A 20000-nucleotide genomic window follows, 5' to 3' on the forward strand; every position below is an offset into this window, starting at 1 on the left:
TTTTCGACCAGGGTTCATTCAAAGTCTATCTTCTCCGACAGTTTTCATAGGATCCGGCTGGAAATTTTAGACAATATGGCTGAATGTACTGCCCACTGTCACTCGTGGCCCGATTTTTGATTTTCGAAAAAAATAATTTTTTATGATTTTTCAAAAATTTCAAAATCCCGTTGCTTGGCAACGGTGGTATCCATAGCAATGGTTCTCATTTGCACACAACTATGTTATGGTGTGAACCTACCAACCAAGTTTCATCGAAATCGCCATTGTATTAACGGAGCACTGGACCGAACAGACAGACAGACAGACACAAACATATCGACGGAAAAACTGATAATAAAGTTAAAACAAATTTCAAAAAAAAATTTTTCCGACCTAATGGACAACCCAATATATATGTACATATACATCTACATACAGATATATATATATATATATATATATATATATATATATATATTTATATATACACACACACACATGTGCAACAATGATACTGTTAGGCCTAAGTCACATTTGCCACGGTGGCCGTGGGGTCTACAAAATCTATGGCCATTAGCAATTATAGGGCGGCCGCAGAATTTCCACGGTCACACAATGTAGCAGTCACATATGTTTTTATTTTTCGGGAAGCCGCTCGGCGTATTTATAAATTGTGGAGACCGAAAACGTGGGGGTGTCGTACGGTCTTTGATTTGATGTTGTATGGTGACCTTAGGCCATTCCTGCAGCTGCCATATAATTTTCAAGGCAGACGCAAGGTGCCTGCAAGGCGACCGCAGGGGGGCCCTAAGGCGAACGTGTGGCTCGATGGACGGTAACAAGTAGGTTCTTTTTTTCTTTTTTTTTAACAGTTCTTTTGTTTCGGCTTGTCGAATTGCTACGGCGAATGTAGAAATGAAAAAAGTTATAACTCTGCGCTATAATTCCACGGCGACCCCTACGGCCTGTAAAATATAGCCAAACGGCATAGGGCCACCCTGAGGCCACCGCAGAAACTCTGCGGCCGCCGCATGTTTCTGTCAATTCAGAGGGCGTACGGCCACCATATCCTCGCCGTCGAGCAAATGTGACTTAGGCCTTACTCGTCAAGTATGAACCCACGTGGAAGACTGGCTTGGGTTTCCCGGCAGGGGCTGTTGCAGTGTTTATACTGTTACTCGTCGAGTGTGGGCCCACATGGACCAGTGGCTGGGGTTTCCCGGCAGGTGCCAAGGCCCCACCCCGGAAAGATGGGCCGTAGGACCTGTCCAATCAGAGGTGGACAGCGAGGTGTGTTCACCAAGGCCCCTACCTGCTGAGGGAGGTCCAGAAATTCCCAAGCACTCTCTGAGAGAGGTGGTCTTTTTGAGTTCTTGGAGAGTCTTTTTTGGGTCTTGGAGAGTCTTTTAAAAGTTCTTTTGAAGAGTTTTTGTTGGGCGTCGAGGCGGCGAACGTGTCTCTGCTGGTCCTCTACGAGGAAGGGAAGAGAGACCCCGACCCCCCTCCATGGACCCCGGCCATTCACCACCTGAGCTCCACCACGAAACTCGAGTCCCACACGTGTGACTGGGGACCAAACCAGCGACCATTGTCATGTGCCACATCACGGAGCATGCCCTTCCTCCGACTGTTAGGTTCACCACCGAACTCTGGCCCCCAGCTTGTCTATCTCCACGGCTGCGAGGGTCCAATAAAGACTGGGTTTCTTTTCATTTTGTATGTGTGTCTGCATGTGGGCCTGTCTTTAAGTAGAACTGAATAAGTGTTTTTGGATCATTATAAATACTTCTTGCATATTCACGTTATGTCTTGCTCTATGTCTTCATTTTCTGTAAATAAAACTTGTTAGAAATGTTCCCAGTTCGTTTCCATCCCTTCTTGAGTTGGTCCAGCATGGTTCGGATCTGAGTTTAGGCAGAGTTTTATCCCCGATAATCCGTTCATTCCAGCCTGCACGGCTTTGGCAGTTTCTGCTCGGCTGCACCCAAACAGAGTTGGTAGTCGGTCGTTGGAACTCTACCGCAGTCGATAGAGTGACCCGGTTCGAGTAAGATGTGTCGAGGGCGTTGTTTCCCCGGTAGTCGAAATCGCGTAGTTAATTAGGTTAATTGGTTATAGACAAATAGACCCTATGCTAGGCGGTTGAGATATTGGCGTACACGGTCGGTTAGACGACCCGCCGGCTCGCAGAGTTATCCGAGTGATGGCCTACAATTCCCGGGAGTTTGGTGGGAGATGGCGCAAGCTTTCCCCACCTACTGGTCATTCTCGCCACCGACCCCCGGCCCACAACAATATATATATATATATATATATATATATATATATATATATATATACATATATATATATATACATACATACATACATACATACATACATACATACATACATGCATACATACACACATGCAGATATGCCTGGTGTTGGCTTCATGGTTCGGGTGGTGGGCTTGGAATCCTCGGATCCTGAGTTCAAATCCCACTCGGCTGTTGAATTAATACCAGGTAGGGCTGATTCTGCCTGTCATCCTTCCTCAGTCGGCAAAATATGTGCCAGCATGCTGGTATACTGTGTGGGAGTGGCCACCCGTCCAGTATTGTGTCAAATAGCCAAGGAGACTGCTGAGGCATTTCCAACCCTCTGCTGATGATTGTCCTTTGTATATATGTATGTATATATATATATATATATATATATATATATATATATATATATATATATATATATATATATATATATACATATACGTGTGTGTTTGTGCATGTATTGAAGCTGGCAGGACAGCCTCGAGGTAGGCACACTTGCCTATGATCTGTCTTGCCTGGGTTTGAATCACAACCTGACTACTATAAACTGTCGTACTAATGTTTGACACGCAGGGCGATTCATGAATGTGTGTGCTATCCCTCAGATGGTCGTTTAACTGGGAGTCCTGCCTGCCAGCATAAGTTGGTGGATGTTATAGATCCCTCGATGTCCTTCACGAAGATTGGGCAAGCTAACACCAGCACCATGAACAAATTAAGCTTACACATCCTCCCCTGATGAACTGCTATGAATGCAATGACAAATCACTGAGAAATGGCAGAGCATGAACCATGGCAGTTTATTCTCAAATCCTTATTGTAAGGATTAACAAGGGAAGTTAAACACAAGAGGACGCTATTTGGCCCATCAATGCCATGCCATACACATATGGCATTCGCTGAATTTGTTTACTTATTTATCTTCTATGTGTTCTTAACCCATTCTTACCACTAATAACCCACCTTCTCATGAGTTACTTATTCTTGTCAGGGAGTTACGTCAGGGTACCAACACATAATGCCCTACTCTTTTCAAGAGATTGTGTGGGAGCTTTATTTCTTGAAGTAATCGAGCTTTGACTAATCATCTCGAGCTCGGTGGCAACGGCACTACACCAACTATGCTTTAATGCGTTGTGGCATCCCTTTTGCACCCCTTTTCTTTCATTAATGAGAATGAGTCAGGTATCTTATTCATTTCCGTTATTATCACATTGTTGTTGAAAGTAAAAATATAGGATTATCTATTGTGGCTTGTAACCACCTTCGTTGATTTGGAAATCCCTGAATTATACTGACGTGAAGCACCCACTCCCTACGAAAGCCACCAGGGCAGTCATGTTATTTATTATCTTCATGATTATTAATACCATAGCACGGTACCCACTCTACAGACTATGTTGTTTCAAGCATGCTACAAGTTCTTCGAACACATACTCTTTATTTGAGTGGTGTATCGGCAACAGACCGCTGCCTCGATCACTCCCAAAAATAATATTAACCAGGGTTACGTATTTGAACCGAAAACATGTGTACTGCTTATGTGCATTGATCATACATTGTGGTTGTATACCTGGGATAATTCCAATTTCACCCAATACAACTACCCTCCCTCCAAAAGAAGGAAATGCCAAGATGGGTGAAGTTTTTTTTTTTTTTTCTCAAAACTTGATGGAATCAAACGAAACTTTCACATGCACAACTTCAGGTTGCCCTCATTAATTCCCAAAAGTTTCAGCTTCCTCGGTCAAATTCTTTTGGAGAATTAGACCATACATACATACATACATACATACATACATACATACATACATACATACATACACAGGCTCCATTATATATAGATTGCACAGGTTTATGTCATTTATCTTCGAGCACTTACCATGTCAGGTGCCGTTTGTATGTAAAATATCCATGTGGTTTCACTATAAACCTTTGTCTCTGTATCCAACCTGTTTCATCTCTGCCCTTTCCGATCCCTTTCTGTGTTGTTTGGTGTGCAGCCAAGTGATATGACTTTTGGCAGTTGCTTGCTGCTCTCTTCCAGTTTGTTATATTGTAGACTGTTTAAGTTGAGTTTCACTTTAGAAAGCAGTTTCTTCTTGATGAATGCCAATATAGACCATGCTGCCCCCTCACCTACTCCTTGAACCTCAGTGTAAACACGGTGATGGAGAGGGGGCGGTGAGCCAAACAAAGGATCATCCTCTTGGTTATTGGCACTTGCTGCGAGCTTTGGCAGCTTCTTTATGGCAGCAAAATGTTGCCACTATCACCCAAAAGCATGAAATTGCTTTGGTTATGTTTACTCCACTTGTAGCTGTTAAACACCCAAACAACGACTGTTGAACTAAATGAAAGAATAGCAAAGGAGAAACATGAGTGGAGGTAGTTTTGGTAAATATAGTCTTGTTTGGACTTGTAGTGTGTTGGATTGTTTTTTTATTTTTTTTGGTGATGACTATGGAAAAGAGTCTGCTGGAGGCTGCCTCAGATGGTTAGGCCTGGTCTAGAATGGGAACTCGATCACCATCAAAACAACACATTATTAACTTGTTCACTATCATTAAGGCTTATCAGGGTGGGGCCTTGTAAGAGGGTCAATCTCATTTGTATATCTTTTGCTAGAGACAAACTTTATTCGTCTAACATGATTCAGATATTCTTCAATGGCCTTGGTCCAGCAATCAACCAACCTTTTCATCCCAGTGTAGATTCCTTCCTTCTGTGGTATCCTTCACATAGTGGGCATGGCTGTGTTAACCTCTTCAGGGGATGCAAAGTGTCTTCACCTAAGCTTGTTGATTGTGTTTCATCATCTTTCGAATATTTATCGGTGGATTTTGAGTGCACGTTTGCATCGCCATGGATTTCACAAGCATTTTGATGTTTTCCTTGCTGTAACTTTCTGCCTCAGTTACGTCCTTGGGTACGAGATGCGATGATTTTAATTCCAGAAACGAAACAAATAGTGTGAGAAACCAGATATGTAGCAGACGTTATAGGGGATTTTGTGATCACCTGGAGTCCCAGACCTTATACTTCGGAAAGGTTAAAAAGCAGGGTGACGGGACCTTTGGGATGCCCCTCATACTTGTGTTCCATCTGTAGAACAATAACATTCGCAGACAACGATGTGAAGTTGGTGTCACTGAATTTATGAGGCTGAGCTCAGATGGGAATTCTGAATAGGATGACCGAATGAAAGTATGGGACATGTCAGACCACTGGAGACGTGCTGTTGGTAGAAGTAGAAATACTTTGTGAAAATAATGATTCGATTCGTCCTGATAGCCAGTATAATCTTGGCAAGTGGTGCCAACTATAAATATAGGGAATTGAACAAACCCAGATGGTGCCAGTTGTGCAAGAGGGCATTTGCCACCTTTGCCCACCATGGCCTATCCGTTTCCATGGAGAACGATCTCAACTCAAATCATGAGTTGGCAATCCAGAGCTTTTGATTTTTCATTTTCAGTCGAATGGATGTTTGGTGTGAGATCTAAAAGACCGTGGCTTTTTTTTTCTTTTCTCTTTTTTTTTACTCCTTGAGTACATGGTGTTGTTACAACATGGCTGAATGTGTGGTGAATCTTGCAGCCATATTCAAGTACTTAAATCCATGATTTTTCTATCCAATGAAAGGAAATGGCGGTTGTTTCATGTTTATGTTCTTTTATATTTTACAGCTCCCAGCTGGTTTGCTCATTTGCCTCCCGGGGGATTGACCCCCTGCAGATTCTATAGCAGACAGTTTTATGGCTTCACATTAACCTTAGACCATCGCTGGTGTAATTGAGATTTGTCTTGGTTAAAGCAAAAAATATAAAATCGGGAAATGATAAATGAGAGAATTTCTTGGAAATATTAAGCTGAGAATACAAGTTTTTTTTTATTTTATTACGCACGAGGCATCATTTAAAGATAGTCCGACAGGATGGGGTAGAGGGAGCACACACACTTGCTGTTGATCCGTCTGGTCTGGGTTTGATTCTCAGCTATAAACTGATGGATAATTGGTGCTTTGTAGACAGGGTGTTGCATCACATTGTGCACCGTCCCTTGGTTGGATGTTAAGCGTGTATCCCGTCTGCTGGCGTTATCTAGGGGTTGTTAACAATCCCACAGTGCCTTTTGAGAGAAGAAGCTAATTGTCACCGACATTGTGACCACATTCCAAATTCCTGCCCAAATGTGCAGGAGTACTTACTCTGTGGCACAACCACCCCTCAGTAATGATACAACCAGCAGACTGTATTTTAGTTCAATCCCAGTGTAATAAGCATTTGATCTATTATAAAAAAGCTAGCCAGTTATGCCTGTCTGTCTGTCTGTCATCTATGGACTCCTAAACCGCTGCACAGAATGAGCTGAAACTTGGTGGTTGTACTCTGAGTGTAACCGGGAATGTTTCTGGTGGGAAAACAAATGAATAAATAAATGCATAGACCCATTTGTTTTGGCATAAGTGATGACGGAAATTCTCAATGTAAATGTGTCTCTTTTACTTTAAAAAGGTTACAAGCAGGGTGATGGGCCCCCTCATACTTGTATCCCATCTGTAGAACAATAACATTAGCAGACAAGGATGTGAAGTTGGTGTCACTGAATTTATGAGGCTGAGCTCAGATGTTTAATTCTGAATAGGTCGACCAAATAAAAGTATGGGAAATGTGAGACCACTGCAGAGGTGCTGCTGGGAGAAGTAGAAATACTTTGTGATATGAAAGATTTGATTTGTCCTGAGAGCCAGTATAATCTCGGCAAGTAGTGCCAACTATAACTAAAGGGAATTGAACAGACCTCGAGGGTGCCAGTTGTGCAAGAGGGTATTTGTTGTCGCTGCTTCCTGCTGGGAGTGGGTGTTACAAGTCATAAAAAAAAATACGTCAATTCTCTGCTACAAAACTGGATAGGCAGTCCTCAGCTTCCGAACATCCGTCCATGCAAGGATTATACTTTATAACCATATTTTGGTCTTTCGAACGTTCGATCCATTCACACGAACACGGTGTTTTTGCTTTTGTGAACATACCTCATTGAGCGCTAAATGCAGGAAATCAGACCTCGAGAGTTAATTGCTCATTCACACCACAATTCACACTTCATTCACACAGGCTTTTTTCCAACACTCTTCCACCATTTCACACGCCATTCTCTTCTCTTCTCTTCTCTTCACAAGGTGCATCATGAGAGACAGCGGTGCTCACCGTGCTTCATCATAACCCCCACTCGCTCATTACCCCGAGTCATCTCTCATACTACACACACATTCGATATACTCTAATTTATTCATTTTTCATTTTAAAAGTGCATTAAATAAAGATTTATAAAAAACAAAATAGGGTTTAATTTGTGTTTGGGAACCAATCAATCACTTATCACATATATTTAAAGGGGATTTATTGTTCTGGTTGATGAACATCCAGCTTACAAACACATTTTCAAGAACACATTGTGTTTGTAAACTGGGGATGAACTGTAATCTACTTGTATATTCTCTGCCAGTCTGTCTGTCCCGATGTCTGTGTGTTCAGGGAGGGACTTGCCCCATTCAGGGAGGGGCTTCAAAATCAAATTGTCCTCATTTCTTTTTTGCTCCCTTTCATTCCTCAGGCCTCTGGTGTACATGAACCACTGCAAGTTGCTTGTGTCAGTGCTCTGGTTACGTGAGTGGGTGTACGTGTGGGTATTTGGAGAGACGAGTGTTTCCTGTGAAGAATAAGCTCAGTGACGTGTTTGTGGTGTCTCAGGTTTTGATTTTTTTTTTTTTATTTCCCATGCTTTGAGGCCTCACAAAGCTAGACCCTTTCGGGCTATCCCACGATTTATTATTTTGATATCATTTTTGGTGATATCATTTTTGACTGTCGCTGACATAGTTCAAGACTCAACTAAAACAAATCCCGAGAAAATCAGACAAAATTAGACGTTTTTAGACCAAAAAATAAGAGCATATAAAATAATTAAATAGATGTGTGGATTTTTGACCTGTCCCCTTAGGGGATTGTTTATTTTTAAGGTCTGTTTGATGTGTGTTTGCTATTTTAGAGGCCTCTCAAGGTGTTCTGAATGAAATTGGGAGAAATCTGGGGAAAGATGAAGTTTCTTAAAGTCTGGGGAAAAATGAACAGATCCCTGCTGCTTTTTTTTTTGTGAGATGCATGCATACTACATAGTCCACCTTTGAAATCTCTTCTTGGCCACGGGGAAAGGAGGGGGATGAGGAGAGGATGGAGAGGGGGGGGTTGAGAGAGGGGTGGGGGAGAGGATAAACAGGGGGGAAAGGAAATAGGGGAGAGGTAGTTCATCACTATTTTGAAAGTGGAGGGGGAGAGAGGGAGAGGGGAGTGGGAGAGAGTGAGGAGGGTGGAGAGGGGGAGAAGAGAGGGGGAAGAGAGTGGGGGTGGAGGGGGAAGAATGAAGAGTGGGGGGAGGGAGAGGAAAGAGTGAGTTCACAAAGGGTGGAGGGTGAACAATGGAGAGTGGGGGGAGGGAGAGGGGGGAAGATTTGTTTTGGTGTAAGTGGCGACATTTTTTTTTCAGCTACCATCATAAGATTTGTTTTGGCGAATTGGGGGTATGGAGGATTGTTGAGGTCTTGAAGTCATATTGTTAGGTGGCAGGCTTGGGATCCTTGGGTCCTGAGTTCAAATCCCACTTGGCTGTTGAATTAATACCGGGTTGGGTTCACTCAGCCTGTCATCCTTCCAAGGTCAGCAAAATGACGACCAGCTTGCTGGGATGATCGAGCCATTCAAGCATCCTGTGTCGGAGTGGCGACCCATCCAGGGTTGTGCCAAATAGCCCAAGAGACTGCTTCGGCAGCACAAACGCTCTGTACAGAGGATGGTCCCAATGTATGGACGGATGGAAATCACATTCCACATTACGTACAGTTTTTTTGGGGTCCCTGCTGGGATATATCAAATTAGTTTTGTATAATACTGTCCGTCTCATGTCTGTCTGGTCTTTTGTTTGGACTCCTAAGCTGCTGGATGGAATGAATTGAAATTTAGTGGTTGTCATCGGGGTGTGTAGTGAATGTTTTTGAAAGTTGGAATGGTTATGCTCAACATATGTTTTAACATTAAAGTAAGCCTGGTGTTGGCTTAGTGATTAGGGTGGCTGGCTTGAGATCTCAGTGTCCTGAGTTCAAGCCCCATTGGCCACTGAATTAACACCAGGTGGAGTTGACTCAGCCTGTCATCCTTCCAAGGTTGGTGAAATGAGTACCAGTGTACTGGTATAGGGGCACAGCATCAGTGGCACAGTCATGCCCCAACAAAATGATAGCTACCCAGCAGCCAAGCCACCATATGCAAAAAGAAGACATTAAAGTGAGTGAATTATCATGTAATATTTGTGATAAGAAGATATTAAAGTACTGTTTGTTGGTTTATTTTTAATAATGTCTTAACATAAACATTTTATGTATAAAACCCATTCGCTTCAAGCATGACTTTTACAGCCGAACTTGAAAAGCATGCAGGGTCCTTCCTGACGGTGTCGGCAGGAAATATGTACTTCTGGACAGTGTCAGCAGGAATTGCGTATTTCTAGATAATGTCGGCAGGAATTAAATATTACGAACATTTGCTCAATAGATGAAAAAAAAAACATGCCTCCAAAGAAATAAAATATTGGCAGGAAAACAAGTAACACAAAGCAAACACATGAAATCAGAGCTGTGGAGAGCCAGAAGTTCCAGAAAAAGTGTCGAGCAGCTGACCGTGTGGCCCATCCTGAAGCCCATGCCGCGGAGAGCGATGAGCACCAGCAATAGCATCATACAGCTGATCAGCAAGAGTGTTTCCCAGGTGACCATATGGCCAATGCTGAAACCTAAGCATCGGAGAGGCAGGTGCACCAGCAAGATTTCAAACAGCTAACCATGTGGCCCATTATGAAGCCTAAGCATAGGAGAGCCAGGAGCACCAGCAACAGTGTTGCACAGTTGAACAATCAGCTACCATCACAGGTACAGTACTATTACTTCCTTTATCTATATTCTATATACATGTATAAAACGACAAACCAGGGATGTAGTATACCCAGAAGTTCTCACATAAAATATGCCTGATTGAATCAGTGAGTAACAAAGCCTACATTCTGTCGAAGACAGGTATCCTGTTCGTATAGTTATATATTGTGCTCTACAGTATTGTGTTTTTTTATTGCCATTTCTTAACTCTATGTTGATTTTCATGACCACCACCACAAAGCCATAGACTTGATGAAAGTAAACGGCACCACAGATTAACTGAAATTGCTCAATTTGAAGCAAACTCAGGGATGACCCAGATAATTTGGCAGACTGTGTGAATAGATAGATGGAGGAGTGGATAAATAGAGGAGGAAGTGGGTGAAAAGGTATGGGGAGTATAAGAATGGGTAAATGGGGAAGTTTAGAGGGGAAGTCAGTGAAGGGACGGAGGAGTATGCTTGCAGGCGTTAGCTGCAAGGGGCCATCAGGGTGTGTTTACATTTTGTGTAAGCATACGGACCGTGTTTCCCCATTGTTTCGGGTCACTCACCTGCATTTCATTTTTTATTTATTTTTCTTTCTTCTTTTTCTTCATTTATTTATATTTTCATTTACGGATCCTTTCCAATGGTTCTGTGATTTGTCCTGGTGTATCGGCTTCAAGGTCTGGTGGCACTCAAAATTACCGTGCTTCCCCATTGAATCGGGTCACTCACCAACATTTTTTTCATTTATTTTTTTTCCCATTTATTTATATTTTCATTTATCGATAGTCTGATGATTCTGTGATTATTTTTTTCCGGGATACTGGCTTCCACCGGCACGCAAAATTTCAGTTTTGTACGTCACCCAGAAGGCACTGATCTTTAATCAGTCAGTCATTCAGTCATTCAGTGGTTAGAAAGAGCTTTATATATTGTATATAAATAAATCGACTCCTCCCATGCTCTGTTAGCTGCAGAAGCTGCGTAAAGCGACCCAAGGTAAGCAACTTGCTGTTTCAAATCCTTCCCAGAGTTCCTCCACAGCTGTAAAGGCATTCACAAATAGTACACACATGAGAATACCAATGCTGCACACTCACTCAGCTGTCAGACCGATTTCTTCACTTGTTGGCAAATCATTAGTGACAGCACAGACAGAATCATGCACCACTGAGGTTCCCAAGGAGAGGAGAGGAGATTGGGACCATACACTGTGCAGAGCGTTGGTGCTGCCTAAGCAGTTTCCTTGGCTATTGGGCACAATTCTGGACGGGTCGCCACTCCGACACAGTTTACCAGCATGCTGGCACTCATTTTGCCGTCCTCGGAAGGATGACAGGCCGAGTTAACCTCACCTGGTATTAATTCAACAGCTGAGCGAGATTTGAACTCAGGACCCTAGGATCCAAAGCTCACCACCCTAACCATTAAGCCAACACCAGGCATAGGTTCACAAGGATGTACCACATGTAAATGTCAAAAGCAGTCAACATACAAATGAAAAAACGAAGACCCACTCACATTTCTCACCTGTGAATGGAGGGAATAACCAATGAGCTCTCACCTAATCAATCAAACGCTTTCTTTGTTTTTCTTAGTTTTTCATTAATATGTTGACTGCTTTTGACATTTATGTGTGGTACATGCTGGGAAGCTTTAGTGGTGCCTCAACCACTGGGGTGCACCCAATGTGCGGACATAATAAATAAGTTTTATACGTTTAATGAAGTGGATTGTGAAAGAGTTTTATATATTTCCTCAAGTGGATTGTGCTTGCACTCAGGAAGCAGTGAAATATACCAAGCAAATCGATAATGAGTGATCAAAATGAGTTCTTTATTTAAGTTTACATGTACTGTATAGTAATTTTTAATGAAAAAATATCAAAGTTATAAAATAAAACGATTGTTTACACTCTAATGGGTTTCTCGGCAGCATTCAGAGAGGGAGTTTATGATTCTAAGTCAAAGACAAACATTAAAGGTCCACAGAATCAGAAAAAAAATCTTACATTTTTTTTTGATGTGATCATATTAATTTTTAACTAATAGACAAAGAACTGAACGTGGTTTTTAATTGTAATAATTTTTGAGGTGTTACAGTTGAAAAAGCAAACCCATCGGGTACCGCCCCTAAAAATTCCAGATCAACTGCGATAATGTAATCGATGGGAAAATTGGCAATAGATAATGTCCGCACAATTCGCTTGAGACTCGTCAGAAAGTGAATTTGACGAATAATTTTCTGATCAAGAATCCCCAGATTACAACGAATGTCAAAATAATTATGTAGAAGATGCTATCATACCATACATGTATGAATCTGAGGCTGGATGATGTCGTAGGAGTGGCGGGGCCAATCAAGCGTTTTTTCGGGTGGGAGGGGAGGTGAGTCCAATCGAGCATAAAAGGGCACCACATAACATTAATATCTTCCTTTCAAGACATTTATTCAAGAAAAGAACAACGATTAAGTGTTAAGTGAAGCCATATCTATTCATTAAACCAAACATGAGTTTTTGATTCTGTGGACCTTTTTGGGGTGGAACGTATAAACCGAAGTCAAAAACAAACGGTAATTGCCATATTATTATAGGTGTTCCAACATTGCATGTCGTTAACAGCCAATTTGAGATGTCATTCTGTGAAGTTAGCACCTTTCCTTTTTGGTACATTGAATTTACATTAATAACGGTTGTGTAATGGCTGCGAGAGGGAGTGATCGTGTCTGATCTTGGTTCCATTCCTGACCAGACGGTAAATGGAGTGCGTTACAGTCGAGTATAACAGTCATTTGGCATGCTTTCAATAGATGATGTAATGAAGAAGGCATGCCTGTTTTTGATTGTTTACACTTTACAGCTTCCTATTTCCCACTGTACACTGAAAACAAGAATGGTTATGACTTTGCAATACTGTAAACCTCTGTAAATGACAAAAGCCCACAGACACTTATCGAATCATTCTGCCATAAAACCAAGAAACACCCACTCTGTTGGGGAGTGATCTGCTCGTTTAAGATCACATGACATGCCATTGTCTTTGGTAATGTGACTGTCTGCGAGCAAGAGCGATGCTCGACCGGCTGATCTTCATTTAAGGGTATTTTCATTAATGGACAGTTTTGTGATTTTTCTTTTTTCCTGGAATCATGGCTTTTAGTTCAGTCAGTGTACAAACTACTAAACATTTATATGAGTGAGTCCATGAATCTGTCACTGAGTCAGTGGACAGAAAGATGTATCATAAAGAACTTCAAAGCAAAGAGAAGGGCGTGGATGTTCTAATCGGGTGTTGTGCGCAAAAGGGACCAATGCCCTCTGACACAACTGGCACACCTCGGACATGATATATGTGTATGCCATAATCCCACCTGCAAGTATATTAATACATAAAACGTGTTCTACGAAGGACCCTGCCTCCATATTTCTGAAATGCCCTATTTTATTGTGAAAAGATTGTCCTTACACAATCCCACACATGATCTTTTTAAAAAAATACAACAGTCTCATTTCATCGAATTGGTTAAATGACATCGAATGATGACACTGTGATGGCCGAATGTTATATTCTAATGATAATTTAAACAAGGGCCAATTTATATGTCATGGACCTCTGAAGTTTTTGAGAGCATATCTTGAGCACTGATAAACTGTTTGTAGTGCTGTTTGAATACTGATAAACTCTCGGAGAGCTCTTAAGCATGAGTACCATGTGAAAACGATGTGTTAACGCCTTTTATTCTTTTTTTAATAAAGGCAATTTGAATATCATTGTACAGGTCATCTGGCTTGACATTTTCTCAATGGATGGTGTATCAAAAGGTTTTTTATCAAATGAAAGTTTACAAAGGCAGCTAGTCACCATGGATGATAAGTTAAGCTGACGTTTCAGTCGATAGTGCTTCATTGGAGCAAGTGATCTTGCTCCCCTTTAGCTCCAACGAAGGGTAAATGCCCAAAAAGTTAGCTTAACTTTACTTCTCACGTCTGTTAGCATACCTTTGTCGACTGAAAAGTTGATAAACCTTAACCTTGGAAATGTCTGCTGACGCAGACCAACACGAGCCTTGACAAGGTTTCATTTTCTTCCATATTGTAGTTATTACCAAAGCATTGTGTTCATTCCATTGTTAATTAGTTGAGGCATTAATATTGATAGAGTGGCTTTGTGGTTAAGTGGTTAAAGCCTTGTTGTTTTACTTCACTTCTGTTGATTTGATTCTCGTGGCCGTACAATGTGGCGTTTCTGCATATTTGTCTGTGGTTGGCAAGTAAAGTAACTTTCTGGGGAAGCCTTTTACTCAAGTAATGTTCATGACACATGTGGCACATTGCAATGTCCCTCGTAGCCCAAGTTTGTAACATAATGTTTGTGTTACTATGTGGAGCACAGATAACATCAGATAAACCCATACAGATGGATCAGGCAATGTGAAAAACTAATATATTGAAATTATGTTTGAAACTTAAATAAATAAATTAATATATATGTATATATATATATATATATATATATATATATATATATATATATATATATATATATATAATATAATATACTATCCTTGTGCCGTAAGAGGCGACCAGGGTTGCGTCAGGAAGGGCATCCAGCATAAAACATGTGCCAAATAACTATGCGGATCATACGCATGATCCGCTGTGGCGACCCCTAACGGGAGCAGCCGAAAGAAGGAGAAGGGGGAGAGATATAATATATATATATATATATATATATATATATATATATATATATATATACATATACATTGTAGCCTAAGATGGATTCTCGACCCAGCTATAAACTGTCATCCTGATGTTTCTCAGGCAAGGCGATGGATGCATCAACGATTGCACCATCCATCGGAAGGAAGTTAAGCCAGAGAACCCAGCTTCCAGAATTGGTTGTAGGTGTATGTTGAGGAACCCACAGTGTCTGTCGCAAAGGGTAGGCGATCTCTCATTGACTTCCTGAACAAATTTAAAATCTTGCCTGAAGTGGAAGTTGTCTTGTCTTCATGTACATATGTCCCTCAACACCAGGTTACACTGCTTTCTATCCCAGAGTGTGGTTGTTGTCTGGGCAGCAGATTCTACGCAATAAACAAATTCACGTGTCCATGTTGTTCACATGTCTCCTGTGAACTGCCATCTTCAGCTATGAAGTACAACCATTATTATGTATATAACATTATGAATATTAAAATTCCCATTTCGAAGTAATGTACCACAACGTTTAAATCAATTGTTTTTATTATCTCGCATTTTCTCTCACCTGTCATCATTTCACATACATCGAAAATATATAGCTCATTCTAACTACTCACTCAATGGCTCACTAACTGACTGATATTAAAGTTCGGTACCTTCTGGGTGACGTAGAAAGCTGAAATTTCACGGGCCGATGGACATCGAAGCCGATACACCAGGAAAAATCACAGAACCATCAGGAAGTGTCCATGAATGAAAATATAAATAAATGAAAATAAATAAATGAAAAAATAAGTGCAGCTGAGTGACGTGAGACAATGGGGAAGCACGATAATTTAGCTTCCCGACAGACATCGAAGCCGATACTCTGAGAAAAAAATCCCAGAACCATTGGAAAGCATATTTAAATGAAAATATAAATAAATTGAAATAAATAAAGTAAAATAAATAAATGAAAAAAATTAATGCAGGTGAACGACTTGAGGCAATGGGGAAACACAGTTCGTAATTGCTTGCCATGTTTAAGCATACCCCACTGGTGCATTTATAATCTTCTCTTTGTAATGTCAATATTTACATGTTCCAGTCGTCTGACCAGCCAATTCTGGAATTTATTATTTGTCGCTCCATACACTGCTGCGTTTCCTAAAGCAAGGGCATCCTTACTGTGTGATGCCAGCCCTATCTGAGCTTGAGGATCACTACATTCAGTATCACTTTTGAAAATATTTATAGAAATGACATATAGTAGAGAAAGGGCATGAAAAGCAAATGTTACAGGTATACAACCCCTTGATTGTGTGGAATTTAACCCCATGAGAGCACAGTCAGGTGTTTACAATTTACACTGTGATTTGTCATCATCCAACCAATCAGAAGGTTCCACACCAGTGCATAACCTATTAATGTACAAGTTGACCAATGGTTGTAGTGTGGCTCCAGTACACCACAATCCAGTACACCACAGGTTCCCAGGACTGAAATGTCCCGTAATTAATTATTTTTTTTAATATACATTGACTTGACTACATAATGCAAAAGTAAACTAATACAAATACATTCTCGTTCCATTTTGACAAATCATACTCATGGTGCCCAATTCCAAGCAGAAACCTCTCTGTTTTTGTTCAGACTCCTATAAATTTTGCTTCCAGACTAAAATTCTAGTTCCCACATCTCTGGATATGGTTCCAGACAAAACAATTAGTTTATCGAAACTTTGTTCATTGTTACATTGCTGTTGGTAGGCTAGGGTGTAGCATGTTCAGAGGTTAAATAAGCATGTTAGATTGTCGGTTTTTTTTTATTGGTCACAAGTATTCCAACAATGTAGAAACATGTACACTTATAGTGTAAAATATCATATATTTGGACGTTGAACTGAAAACCTTCCATTGGAAGAAAAATACTCTGATGTCTCATGAGATCTGTGAGCAATCTAATGAGAATCTCATGAGGAAGCTTTTTTGTTTTTTTTAACTGGAGCGTTAATAATGTTCTGACGTCACAGCCATCTTCTTTGCAATGAAAGTAAGAAATGATAAGGAAACTATAAGGGTATCCAAGAGGTTATTATTTTAAACCAGACTCTGTGGTGTAATCGTGAGAACGTCCACTCGAAGTCTGGGAGGTCGGCGGTTCATACCAAAGACTTTAAAGATGGTACGTGCTGCTTCCTTGCTTAACGTTCAGCATTTATAAGGATAAGAGCATGGACAATCCGCATAGGTTGACATCCATGGGGATGAGGGAAATTCCTCTTTAGGAAATGCCCCACTGAGTGTGGTGAGAAATATGGCGCCATTATCGCGTCACTGGTACCCACAGTGCCCCGGAAGTGACGGAACTTCCCCCGAGCTTGGTGGCTGTGTTTGTCTCATCTCATGGTCTTGTGTTGTCTCGTGTATCCATCTGCATTGTCTCGTCCATTGTTACATGTCAAACTCAGGGCACCGCAGCGAGTTCTCCGGTAACCCGGAGAGTGTCACGGCAGAAAAGAAATAGACACTGATGTGCCCTTTGTTTTAAGGGTGAAACCAATATAGTCATCTTAAAAACATCTCTTTCAGATCCCCTCATAATCGCCTCCTTTCTAAAGTAAAATCCTGTCACCTTCAGTCGCTCCTCATAGCTTTGTTAGTCGAGCTAGCTCCGGGATTGATGTCGTTGCTTTACCCTGCACCCTCTCTATGGAAACTAAGTCCTTCCTCAGATGTGGTGGCCAGAATTTTATACACTATTCCAGATTCCTTTACGGAGCTAGCATTACCTTTTTATTTATTTATTATTTATCCACGACGGACACAAGCTATAACCCTATTGGCTTTACATACAGCGGCCTGGTACTGTGCTGTCTGCTTCCACTGAGCATCTATTATACCGATATTGGTAAAGTATTGTTGATGAAAATCAGGCTGTCTTACAAATAGACATTCTGACGGGGTTATCCTGCCCAGTCTGGCTTATCTTTTGTGCCTGTCGCCAACCACAATTTTTGATAGACTCTTAATGCCTTCTGGATAATTCAGATCAGCACAACTTTGTCACTTATGAAAAGGCAGTGCTGCCTAAATTCCCCTAACCAAATAAAAACCCAATAAATAAATTAATTGCATAGCTTTTACCAACAGACAATTATACTACATCCCGCTATATGGAGTACTGCCGTACTCCATGATATGTGCAATTTAACGGTGCCCATTGATACAGAAATACTAGAGTGAAATTGTATTTATGTATCTACACTTTCTTTATGGTAACAGTATTTTATACTTTGGCTCCATCTACATATTATCTCATCATTCCTGCCAAATTATTTTACCCCATACATGCCCCCTCTGAACCTTTCCCCTTGTCTCCCACTTCTCTAACTCCCATACTTGCCATTTTTTTCCTTCCCTCTCCTACCTCTTTTTCTTTCCTTCATCAAAATCATTATCCTCAACTTTAACACCTTTTCCTTCTCACACAAATCATACATAAAGGGCCTCGCTTACTGAACAAAGGCTCCAAAAAGTTCACATGTGCAAAGCTCATTAACCCTTCTCCATTTATTATGTTCTCGCATAACAAACCCAAGCAGTTGTGCAGTTATCTAACCTTTGATCATTTTGAGAACTTCTTTGATCGCAAAAGCAGGATTTTTTGCAGCTACCGAAAGGCAACTATCTGGCACGGTGCAGGATATGTGGCGCTGCTCTGTTTTGCAGTCCAGAGACGTGATGAAAGAACGAACAGGAAAGACACAGGGGTCGAAGATGGAGAGATGGACAATGGGAGACTGGCACGCAAAGAATACGTGGAAAACAGGGAGGTGCTTGGGTGTTGTGTAGAGATGAAGGGAGGGCCAGTGGACAGCAGGGGAGCCAGGCTGCCTTTTGAAGGCCAATTTCTCGGAGAGCAGTTCTAAGAGGGGGCATCTGCATGCCTTGGAATGGGGGGAAGGGATGGTGTGTCTTCGTTTGGCCTCTGCAACGATGATTCCAGACGCCTGGTATGCAAGTACGTCAAGTAAAAATGGAAGGTTTATTGTGTGTTTATTTGTATATAACTTCACTTTTGAAAAGGAGGGAATATGCATTCACAGAGATGGGTATACTGCTTCAGTGCTGAGATAAGTTTTCCAAAAAAAAACTAGAAGGAGCAATCAGAGATTGCAGACCCTCGCCAGAACTTGTTTTGTGTGGTGTTTGTGTACTGGTGTGTTTCGTAATTAATAAGAGACATAACTAGAACTGCCACTTTATAACTGCTGGCAGGGACGACCGGGTCCCAAGATGTCCCTCTTTGATGCAACCCCGCTTTGATTGGACACCTGACCCTGACTCATGACGTTTTTCATTATTATTCAATTGAATTTAGAATTCGGATTAAAATAAATACAATTCAAATCAAATGGAAGACCAAATTGGTAAAGTCCTGCATTGGAGAAATCAGAAGGTACCCAAACAAGCAAAATGCAAAGATGAAGTCATCAGGTGGAAGCTGGATAGGATTCGCATTTCAGCTGCTTCTCCTCTACCTTCAAACCCAACAAGGCACAGCCAAGTGAACCTTATTAAAAAAAAACTATTTAAAAAAAGAATCAAAAAGAACCCATATCAAAAAATTAAATAATTCTGCCTGCCAGACCATGTGTCTGATCAAGTTGAAATTTAAAACATATATTCCCCAACACTACGAGATCATACTTTTGAAGTTTTATGTCGATTGATTAAGCAGATCCAGAGAAAACATTTTAAAATATTTTTCTTCAATCCAATATGGCTGCCAAACTATGTGACATTTCAAGATTTTTTTTTATAGGTTTTAGGGTAAATCCAATATGGCCACCAAACCATGTGACCTACGATGTCATGTGTGTGAACCTTTTGTTCCTCATGGAGAGTCAATCGTACATGTAAAGTTTTGCCTCGACCTATTTCGCCACTTCAGAGAAGAAGAATTTTGAAGGTTTAAAAAAAAATATATATATATATATATATATATATATATATATATATATATATATATATATATATATATATATA

General features: G+C 40.9%; 1 protein-coding gene across 7 annotated transcripts in view; it reads left to right on the plus strand.

Annotated features, from left to right (window-relative positions):
• LOC147022139 (transcription activator GLI2.L-like) overlaps positions 1-20000 on the plus strand; it is a 312620-nt gene that overhangs the window by 34789 nt on the left and 257831 nt on the right. Inside the window, exon 1 of one of the 7 annotated variants that reach the window (XM_085892755.1) lies at positions 9309-9631. The exons of 5 other annotated variants lie outside the window; for them this stretch is intronic. In XM_085892755.1, the coding sequence (XP_085748881.1) occupies positions 9581-9631 (51 nt within the window). In that variant the 5' untranslated portion in view covers positions 9309-9580. Of the gene's footprint in view, positions 1-9308; positions 9632-18521; positions 18973-20000 lie in introns of those variants that run through there. One more of the 7 variants, XM_085892756.1, reaches the window with a different exon arrangement.

This window comes from Eptatretus burgeri, chromosome 8, assembly GCF_056783735.1.
Source record: "Eptatretus burgeri isolate ZD-2024b chromosome 8, Ebu_testis_v1, whole genome shotgun sequence".
NCBI classification, from domain to species: Eukaryota; Metazoa; Chordata; class Myxini; order Myxiniformes; family Myxinidae; genus Eptatretus; species Eptatretus burgeri.